This window comes from Bos taurus, chromosome 21 (assembly GCF_002263795.3).
Source record: "Bos taurus isolate L1 Dominette 01449 registration number 42190680 breed Hereford chromosome 21, ARS-UCD2.0, whole genome shotgun sequence".
NCBI lineage: Eukaryota > Metazoa > Chordata > Mammalia > Artiodactyla > Bovidae > Bos > Bos taurus.
Genome location: NC_037348.1, coordinates 55,477,992 through 55,489,253, shown reverse-complemented (window position 1 = coordinate 55,489,253; position 11,262 = coordinate 55,477,992). Strand labels below are relative to the sequence as shown.

Sequence of the window (11,262 nt, the reverse complement as noted above, 5' to 3'; positions counted from 1 at the left end):
GACAGAATTGAGCATTTAAGCACATGCACCTATGCAACTTCACACAGCCTTACTTTGTGTTTCATAAATGAATATTTCCACCTTGCTTATCAATTCCTGTATTCCAGCACCAAGAAAACAGAGAAACCCTATTCCTTATAAATACCCACAACCTTTTAATAAGCTTCAAAACTTGTTTAGTCTTTAATTACAGAGAAGGAAATTATTTAAGCAAAACGTTGGAGGAACTTCCCTGGTGGTCCAGTGGTTAAGACACTGCTCTCAATGCAGGGGTCCAGGTTCAATCCCTGGCCAGGGAACTGGATCCCACATACTGCAGCTAAAGATCCTGTGTATTGCAACAAAGACTGAGGATCCTGCATGCCACAACTAAGACATGGCCTGGCCACATGCATAAATAAATATTAAAAAGAAAAAAATGTTATTCAAGGAAATTACACACATCACTTTATTTCTGTGACATACAATTCTGAAAAAATCGTATTTCCTCTTAGAAATCAGGCATATTGCTGAAACTATTTAGAACAGTCTTTCAGTAGTCGTTTGGCAATGAAGAACAACAGAAAAAGTTGCATCAATAATAACACACAGTACTCTGTCGCTGATTTAGTAGGGTCCAACAGACACATTCAAGTTGCCACAGCTTCTGAAAACAAGTATTTTTAATGAATACACGCCAGAAATGGTATTCCATAACACCTTCCCAGGCTACTAAATCTCCTCTGGAGAGTTTAAAAGACAAGGACACATAAAGCTGGCCAGGACCTTCTAGGGTAGGAGCTCTTACTTCTTTAACCATGACCCACAGTACCACAGTAATAACGAAATACATTTTACATCATAAAATACATGTGCATGTACACCTACAGCTATGTATGCATATGGAACTAAGTTTCACAAAAGAATATTTGTTCTAATTATGTTTGCTATTCTCTACTATTCATCTCCTTTTCATTTTTTTAGACACTGGTCATGGTCACTTAACTCACATCAATAGCTACAACCCAGTCTGGGAAACATTGGTCTGACGGTAATCTCATGCTGGGTGACAGGGGTTAGTATATTCCCACCCTGTGCCTACAAGCCCTGGGACTTCCTGGCTGTGTCTCAGGAGCCACGGAGAGGAGTAAGGAGAAGGTCGACACAGGGACCCAGGCCCTGCCCAAGTGAACCACAGCTTCTCAGCAATTATCTTGGGATTTCATGTAAGATTTAATTTAGAGGCAAGGGGGAAAAAGTGCTCAGTTTAAAAAATTAAGTTTCAAAATCACTCAGATGAGATAACCTTTCAGGATCCCTTCCAGTGTATATAAGTCTAGAAATAAATATGTATTTCAAACTGTAAAATAAACCACAAATCTATATATGACTATAGAATCAAGGAGACAAAAACAACCAAAACACTGATCACTCAAAGCTTTGTAATTTATAATGCTAGAATTTCTCAACATTCGGCCTGGTTAAAAGTGCTGAAAGCATCACAGTCTCCCCCCAATGCCCTCCACATCCTACAGAAACACCTTCAAGGCCTCTGTCTTCCTAAGAGTACATTCTGCTCATAATTCTTATTTACAAAGCAAGTTTATATTCGCTAAATAGTACATATTACCAAGCAAACAGAATAAGCCACACGAATTACTAGGCTCCTTAGACAGATTAATTTGAACAAATTGGTGTTTCCAAACCCAAAACTCCACAACTTTCTTAATTCATAAAAACATGTACCCTCCCACTGGAATTACCTCCAGCCAAAATATACCGAGTTGGGTGCATAGCATTGATGGAACACACAGAGGCAAGGCATTCTCCACCCAGGAAAGAGTGCACCCACTTTCCTGTCTCGTGGAAGACCTCCACCCGCCGCGGCTGGGCCATGCTGCCAACGACGATACAGTCTTCCTGCTTAGGGTCCCACACGGCCTGGAACCTGGTCAGCCATCGCCCGGTGATGGTGTTGTGCCTAATGAAAAAACAATTTTTTTGAAAGACAGTGTTAAGTAACTCAGAATAGCATGGGCAGAGGGTAAAGATGGCACTGCTCCTAAATGCTGGTTTTCGCTGCCAAGTTTCAAGTTACTGAGTCATCAACGACCTAATCTTATCCTTCCTACAAGACTGAAACCTGGGAGAGAGATGATGTCTGCATTTTTGAATCTCCAGTGCTGAGTGCAGTGGTTTGTGCTCAGTGGATGGTCACTGAACACACTGAAATGGCAACATTTTTGTTCAGCTTCCTCAGTGCACGCCCCTCCTTTTTTTTAACACATGCAAATACAAGACCTAGAATAAAGGAATATACAATCTAAGTTATTGCTATTTAACAGAATCTATTTCCCATATTTGTATTCCCCTAATAACCAAACCCTGCAATCGTTTATATAGTCTATACAACCTTAAGGTAAAAAGTACTTTGGAGGCTCAAAGAAAAAAATCACAAGGGAAATTACAAGATATCTGTACACAAATAAAAATACAACTACCAAAATCTATGGGATGCTATGAAAGCAATACTAAGAGGGAAATTTTTAACAGTAAACATCAAAAAAGAAGAAAGATATCAAAATCAACAATCTAACTACATCTCAAGGAACTAGAGAAAGAAGAATAATCAAAACCAAAACTCAACAGAAGGAAGGAAATAATAAAGATTAAAGATAAAAGAATTAGAGAATACAAAAACAATAGAGAAAATAAACTGAGTTGGTTTTTTTAAGAGAACAAAACTGGCAAGCTAGATTAAGAAAACAGAAAGTGCAAATAACTAAAATAAGAAATGAAAGTGGGACATTACAACTTATGTTACAGAGAGAAAAAGGGTTATAATACTATGAACAATCATACACCAATAAACTGGACAATCCAGAAGAAATGAATACATTCCCAAACACATAAAATTTACCAAGACTGAATCATAAAGAAACAGAAAATCTAACTAGAACTGTAACTAGTAAGGGGATTAAAATAATAACCAAAAACTTCCCATCAAAGAAAGCCCCTGACCAGATGGCTTCACTAAAGATTTCTACGTAACACTGAAGTAAGAATTAACACCAAATGCTCCTCAAACTCTTCCAAAAAACTGAAGAGGAAGGAACACATCCTAACTTATTCTATGAGGCAAACACTTCTAATACCAAAGCCAGACAAAGACCCTACTGGGAGAAAAAAAAAACAAAAAGCCCTACAGACAAATATTCCTGATGAATACTGGTGTAAAATTCTCAACAAAATACCAGCAAAAAAATTCAAACAGCACATTAAAAGGGTTATATACCATAACTAAGTTGAATTTATACCTGGAATGCAAGGAAGGTTCAAAACACAAAACCTAACTAATTGACATACCACATAAACAGAACGAAGGACAAAAATCATAAGATCCTCTCAACTGGTACTGAAAAACCATCTGACAAAATTCAATACCCTTTCATGATAAACACTCAACAAACCAGGAACAGACAGAAACTATCTCAATATAATAAAATAAGGGTCATATATTAAAGGCCCACAGCTAACCTTATACTCAATGATGAAAGACTGAAAGCTTTTCCTGTAAGATCTGGTAAAAAGCAATGATGCCTTTCTTGCCATCTAGTCAACATATTTAACACTGGAAATTTGGTAGAAGTTAGAAAACTGGGTAGGAACTACACACACACACACACACACACACACACAGTTAAAACTAAATCTCAGCAAATTTGCAGGATATAATCAACACACAAAAATCAGTTGCATTTCTACGTACTAACAATGACCAATCCAGAAAGGAAAATAAGAAAACAACTCCAGGACTCCCCTGGTGGTCCAGTGGTCAAGAATCCACCTGCCAGTGCAGGGCACAGGGGCGCGATCCCTGGTCTGGGAAGATTACACACGCCATGGGGCAACAAAGAACGTGCACCACGGCCACGGAGCTTGTGCTCTGGAACCCGTGCTCCTCAACAAGAGAAGCTACCACAAGAAGAAGCCCATGTGCCACAGTGAAGGGTAGCTCCTGCTTACCACAACTGGAGAAAGTCTGCACACGGCAACAAAAACCCAGCATAGTCAAAAGTAAATAAATATATTTCTTTAAATCCCATTTATAATAATATCAACAAGAATAAAATATTTTGGAATAAATTTAACCAAAGATATGAAAGATTTGTACACTGAAAACTACAAAGCATTACTAAAACAAATAAAAGACACAAATAAGACACAAACAAATAAAGACACAAATAAATTATCTGTGGATTGGAAGACTCAATATTGTTAAAATGTCTGTACTACCCAAAGTGATCTATAGAATTCAACCAATGCAATCAATCCCAAGGGCATGTTTTACAGAAATAGAAAAAAAATCCTAAAATTAATATGAAAGCTCAAGAGATTACAAACAGCCAAAATAATCTTTAAAGAGAAGAACAAAGTTGGGGGCCTCATATATCCTGATTTCAAAATATACTAGACAAAGCGACAGAAACCATGACAGCATGGTACTGGTATAAAGACAGATGCTACGGACCAGTGGGACAGAATAGAGCCTATAAGGAAACTCTCACGTTCCCGGTCAAATGATACTTACCTGGGTCGGGAAGATCCCCTGGAGGAGAAAATGGCAACCCACTCCAGTATTCTTGCCTGGAAAATCCCATGGAGAGAGAAGCCTGGCGGGCTACAGTCCATGAGGTTGCAAGAGTCACAGATGATGCAGTGACTAAACCAGCATAACCTTATGCTGCTGCTGCTGCTAAGTCACTTTAATCGTGTCCAACTCTGTGCGACCCCATAGACAACAGCCCACCAGGCTCCCCCGTCCCTGGGATTCTCCAGGCAAGAACACTGGAGTGGGCTGCCATTTCCTTCTCCAATGCATGAAAGTGAAAAGTGAAAGTGAAGTCACTCAGTCGTGTCCAACTCCTAGTGACCTCATGGACTGCAGCCTACCAGGCTCCTCTGTCCATAGGATTTTCCAGGCAAGAGTACTGGAGTGGGGTGCCATTGCCTTCTCCAAGCATAACCTTATACTATATACTAAAATCAACTCAAAGTTGATTAAAGACCTATACCTAAGACTTGGAAGTCTTAATAAAACATAGAAGGGGAAAGTTTCAGTACACTGGATTTAGCAATGATTTTTTGGATATGACACCAAAAGTACAGGCAACCAAAGCAAAAATAGACAAATCTACATCATACTTATAAACTGTGCAAAGGAAACAATCAACAGACTGAAAAGGCAACCCACAAAATGGTAGAAAGCATGTGAAAATCATATATTTGATAAGGGACCAGTATGCAGAATATGTAAGGAATTCCTGTAACTCAACAACAAAGATGATGTAATTCAAAAATAAGCAAAAGACCTAAATAGACAATTCTCCAAAGAAGATAGACAAATGGTCAATAAGCATATGAAAAGATGTTTATCATCACTAATCATTAGAGAAATGCAAATCAGAATCACAATGATATATTACCTCACAATCATCAGCATAAGTATTGATACATATAAAGAGAAATTAGAACTCTAGTGCACTCCTGGAATGTAAAATGGTTTGGCAGCTATGGGAAAACAGTATAGAGGTTCATCAAAAAATTGAAAATAGAATTATCAGATGATCCATTAAAATCTCCTTTCTGGGTATTATCCAAAAGAATTCAAAATAGGATCTTGAAGAGATACCTTTACACCCATTTGTTCACTGTAGCCTTTTTCACAATAGTCAAGAGGTAGAAACAACCCAAATGTCAATCAAGAGGTGAATGGATAAAGAAAATATGGCATATACATGCAATGGAATTATTACGCAGCCTTTAAAAAGGGAGAAGATCCTGTTACATGCCAGAACATGGATGAACATCGAGGACATTATGCTAAGTGAAATAAACCCATTACAAAAAAACAAATACCATATGATTTCACTCATATGAAATACCTAAAGTAGTAAAAATCATAGAAATGCAAACTAGACAGATGGCTGCCACAATCTGGAAAAGAGGGAGAGAGGAATTAATGTCTCATGGGCCAGGTTCAGTTTTGCAAGATAGAAAATTCTAGAACTCAGTTGCACAACGTGATCACACCTAATGCTACTGAACTGTATACATATAAATAGTTAAGGTGGCTGACTTACTGTTAGGTGTTTATAAGCACAACTAAAAATAAGGTAAAAAACCATTTAGATATATGTGGGGCTCTTCACTGCTCTCCAAAACAAAAAACAAAGCACTGACCTTTTATTCTCTGCATTGCAACACCACCAACAGCCCTTTCTTATTAAAGAAGGATGAACAATGGAGAGCCTCATTTCCCACTGCCATTCAATGACCGTATCTCTACTGACCCCAGAATCATCACCCTAGATAATTTTTTAAAAATACACACTAGAAGTCAATAAACTATAGTTAATAAAGTCTGAAAAAGGAAACGAAGAGGGGAAATTCTGTGAAAAAGAAAATAAGCATATTAAATATAGTCTCTCCAGTGTTCTTGCCTGGAGAATCCCAGGGACAGAGGAGCCTAGTGGGCTGCCGTCTCTGGGGTCGGACAGAGTCGGACACGACTGAAGCGACTCAGCAGCAGCAGCAGCTACAGATTATAAAACTCATGAAGCAACAGTTAACATATATTGCATACCCTGTCCCCAACTTTATAAATGCTGATAAAGAAGTATGTGTAGGAAGCAGACATTGAGTAAAGTTTGATGTAAAATACATATATTAAAAGTAGCAGATGCAAAAGGAGGATAACCAAACAAAGAAATAGGAAGATGGGGAAGCTAAGCCCAGAACAAACAGGCACAAATAAAGAGTGCTTCAGTTAGCCTCACGAGCAGGTCAGTCTCAATATGGTAACATGACTAATTCAGTTTTTGAATAAAGTCATTCACCTTAACCAAAAATAACCACTCAGAGGCGGAGAACAGCTACAGATTAAAAGAGACAGAACCTCTTTGTAGACACAGGCAACCTGGAAGCAAGAACTCTTCCGGATGGGATAGGAACAAGTAACCAGGAACACTGTAATATAAAATCAGACCTATACATCTCTTCGATAATCAGATGTCTAATGTATGCAGTCCAACAAAGAGCTCATAGTAATCCAGGGTCCACATTATTTGGCATATGGGCACTGACCTGATGGTAGTAAGAAGAGGAATCTTCGAGGATATACAGCTGCTGTCAAAGATTCTGCAAAATAAACAGCAAGAATAAAGAAGCACACTCTTTTTATTATTTCTTGAGATTTTTCTGAAATATCATCAGGGTATTTAACAAGCTTTTCATTGGTTTATAATAATGAAATGGTTGTTGTTTTAAAATATATAGGATCAGGTTCTAACAAACCTCAGCTAGCTAATATATTTATAAATGTTACAAAGAATATCGTAAAATTCAGTTCTTAGAGTTTAGTATGGAAACTAAACACTATTATTCCAAACTTAAGTGTACATTCTACAGTGATAATCCAGACTCTATAATCAGATCCACAGTAATATAGGTCACACATAACGGATGTTGTCTGAAAATGCACAAATAACCTAAAAGTGCAGGCATGTATCACGAGCAATTTGCCTATGAGACTCATCGACTGAAGGCGTCCTACCATCACTTCCAGGCTCTGGCAAGACTGACTGGCCAGCAACTAAGGGGAGGAACTCTGTGGGGCAACTGCAGGAGCTCAGAAGCCTCCACTAGGCACCCTGGCAGAAAGTAGCCATGTCATCACCACCTCACCCTTCTCCTTGTGCCTAGCTATCCCACTGCCATTTCTTGGCACTAGAACTCTAATGAGATTACCAGAAAGCCAAATCACAAGAGTAAAGTCTGCAGTGCAAATGAACAGGAATGGGACAAGTTAAGTGGTCCTTAAGACAAAGAAAACTGCATGGGTGGAAAGGGGACACTGGGCTGTCATTGCCCAGTGATGAAATTTCTTAATGTACTACCTGGTAATGCTCACAGACTTTACTAGGAAATAACAGGGCACCTGTCACACACTATAAACCATGTTCTTCCCAATATATGGGTCTAAACAGAAATTAGGTGATTTTCTAGAGCCCAGCCCACAGTATACATTCAACAGATACTTGTTGAGTGAATAATGAACACATTCCAAAATCACTTAAGGTAAAAGTCTCATAAATTGAGAACTGCTTGCAATGTTAAGCAAAATTGTGGATTTTAGAAGAGAACAAAATTATTTCCTTCATTGTTGCGTTAACATTCTCCACATTTTTAAAAATTGGCATTATTTTCTATTTTTGTTCAACTGGCTTATATTACATTTTAAAATCTATTTTTAGGTAGTAGCTATAGAACGGTACCAAAGCTAAAATCATAAAATTTTATCCAGTAGTTTGTACAGAGACCCAGTTTTTGCTATCTTTTCTGCCTGCCCATGGCTAAGGGCTCTGCAACTTCAATTCAGCACTTGATTTGTGGGAGGGATCCCACTATCCCCAAAGTAAGAGCTTCTTCCTATGCTAAAATTATCTTCTGTCCAAGATATCACACAGAAGGGCTTCCCTGGTAGCTCAGTTGGTAAAGAATCCACCTGCAATCCAGAAGACCACAGTTTGATCCTTGGTCGGGAAGATCTACTGGAGAAGGGATAGGTCACCCATTCCAGTGTTCTTAGGCTTCCCTGGTGGCTCAGATGGTAAAGAATCCTCCTGCAACGCGGAGGGTTCAATCCCTGGGTTGGGAAGATCTCCTGAACGGCTACCCACTCCAGTATTGTGGCCTGGAGAATTCCATGGACAGAGGAGCCTGACAGGTTACAATCCATGGGGTCACAGAGCTGGACACGACTGAGTGACTTTCACACAAGATATCACAAGCCTGATTTCATCAGATTTCAGTGCTAAAAGGAAAGCCTGACATCATTCCCCAGGGTAGCTACAGACCTTCCTTGCCAATCTCAAGGAAATTTACAGATTCCAAAACTGCTGAAATGCTATTAAGTACAAATAGTTGATCTTTGGGAACCTAGACATGGCTACAAAACAGTTAACGCTAGTGATTTAATAAGGAGTAATAGTAAAGAAAGCTACTGGTTAACACAGTAATTACAGACTCTTAACAACGTATTCTGTCTTCCCAATTTACCTCAGCTTACAATCAGCACATGTGGTTACTACTCTGTTACCAGTAAGAGGTGAAAAATAGGCTGAAGCAATGCTCTTTGTGTGTTCAGTTAAAGAAATCAAAGGCTGGTTTCTACTGAGATTCAGGCATCTTGCATCATAAACATGAATGTCCCTGTAACAGGAGGAATAATTCTCAGTGTTATCACAGTACACAGAGTAAGCTTCTACAATAGCACGGAACATAAATCAGACACTCAAATACACACTACGCTGAAGAACAGTTAAGACAGGCCCCTCTAATCTTCGGTATTCATTTTAAGAACACGGGCATAGATTAAAAATTAGAAAAATTCCAAAATTATAGCATATCTATGTAACCAGGTGGGTATAGAGAGACAAGATTCTAGCTGGTTTTCTCATCGCCTCAAGAAAAAAGTTAACACAGACTAAGAAACTGTAGGTCCCATTTAACTTATATTTTTTTTTTTTACAGATTTTCTTCTCAAAATACTGGAGTAAATGCACGAGACCAGGGAAAACAAAAATGTATATTTGTTTCAATATTTTTACTATGTATTAAATCTCATTTTAAAGAATCACAAAAAAACTAAAAAAAAAAAAAAAAAAACACCCTCAAATTAGCATAGAAAGGAAAATTATTTGGTCCGTGGGTATCACAAAAAAGTCTTTGTCAATCAAGCTAAAACAGTATTCCTAAAGTTAAAACATCTGTATCATAAAATTTGATGAAGAACATACCTTAATCCTGCAGTGATCAAATACTGTCTCTGCACCGGGTGCACATGAACAGTTCTTATTTTGCTCAAAGAAGTTTTGATAAGTTTCTCACAAGAAGTTCCAGGAGTCCGCCTATCCACTAGTGACATACTTCCATCCCAGTGACCTACTATTAAAGTGGAGGCATCTTCTGTCAAGAAGTCAAAGGAGGAAAAGCTTCTTGTTTCATCTCTATATACCTAAGGATATAAGGAACAATCAACTTAAGTAATGCTCTTCTTTTAAAAAAAGGCCAATGCATAAATTCTTTGTTAAAAAAGTAATACAACACTTTACTCCAAATACCTCATTTATCCTCCCATCATCCCCACAAGAAACACAGGACAAAACGGTCATCCTCTTTTGCAGAGATGGAATCGAAGGCACTGATCAACTCTAAGACTTGGCCTGCAATCAAACAGCCCATCCACCCATGCTGGGGCTACATCCTAAATCTCTTAAATCCAATAAAACTCAGTTGCAGATCTACCCTGAAACTTACTAGGAAATAGACTGAATTTGAATTCTACTCAAATACAAATTCAATTTGAATTCTACTCAAATACAAATTGAAACTCAAAAAGATATATGCACCCCAATGTTCACAGCAGCACTATTTACAATCGCCAAGCCATGGAAGCAACCTAAAGGGTGCATCCACAGTGGAGTGGATAAAGAAGATGTGGTACATATATATGATGGAATATTCAGTTTCAGTGAAAGTCACTCAGTCATGTCCGACTCTTTGTGACCCCATGGGCTATACAGTCCATGGAATTCTCCAGGCCAGAATACTGGAGTGGGTAGCCATTCCCTTCTTCAGGGGTTCTTCCCAACCCAGGGATGGAACCCAGGTCTCTCCACACTGCAGGTAGATTTTTTACCATCTAAGCCACCAGGAACACCCTGATGGAATGTCAGCCACAAAAAATAACAAACTAATGCTATTTGCAGAAACATGGATGGACCTATAGATTGTCATTCTAAGTAAATCAGATACAGACAAATATCATATATTGCTTACATGTGGAACCTAAAAAGCACACAGAACCGTACTCAATACTTTGTAAAGGTCTATATGGGAAAAGAATCTTGTGGATAATATGTATAACTGATTTACTGTGCTATACACTTGAAACATAACACTGTAAATCCACTACACACCAATAAAAATTTTTTTTAATTATATGGACAGTAATCACATCACTGGTTTCCAGGGGCTTGAGAAAGAAAAGAGGACTAACTGCAGAGGGTCATGAGGTAATTTTTTTCAGGTGAAGGAAATTTTCTATGTCTTGATTGCAGTGGTGGTTACATAAGTTTGCCAAGATTCATAAAACTGCACACCTAAAATAGGTAAGTTTTATAGTATGTACTGTATACCTCAATAAACCTGACTTTTAAA

General features: G+C 38.2%; 1 protein-coding gene across 8 annotated transcripts in view; it reads right to left on the bottom strand.

Annotated features, from left to right (window-relative positions):
- Positions 1-430: 430 nt before the first annotated feature.
- The window catches only part of WDR76 (WD repeat domain 76), a 54,164-nt gene continuing 43,332 nt past the window's right edge, over positions 431-11,262 (bottom strand). For 6 of the 8 annotated variants that reach the window (XM_059879443.1, XM_010817299.4, XM_059879444.1 and 3 more), the window contains 4 exons: positions 9,840-10,057; positions 9,100-9,252; positions 7,126-7,179; positions 431-1,960 (listed from right to left, as the gene is read on the bottom strand). In XM_059879443.1, the coding sequence (XP_059735426.1) occupies positions 1,705-1,960; positions 7,126-7,179; positions 9,100-9,252; positions 9,840-10,057 (681 nt within the window). In that variant the 3' untranslated portion in view covers positions 431-1,704. The remainder of the gene's footprint in view (positions 1,961-7,125; positions 7,180-9,099; positions 9,253-9,839; positions 10,058-11,262) is intronic. The other 2 variants (XM_059879439.1, XM_059879441.1) reach the window with 2 other exon arrangements.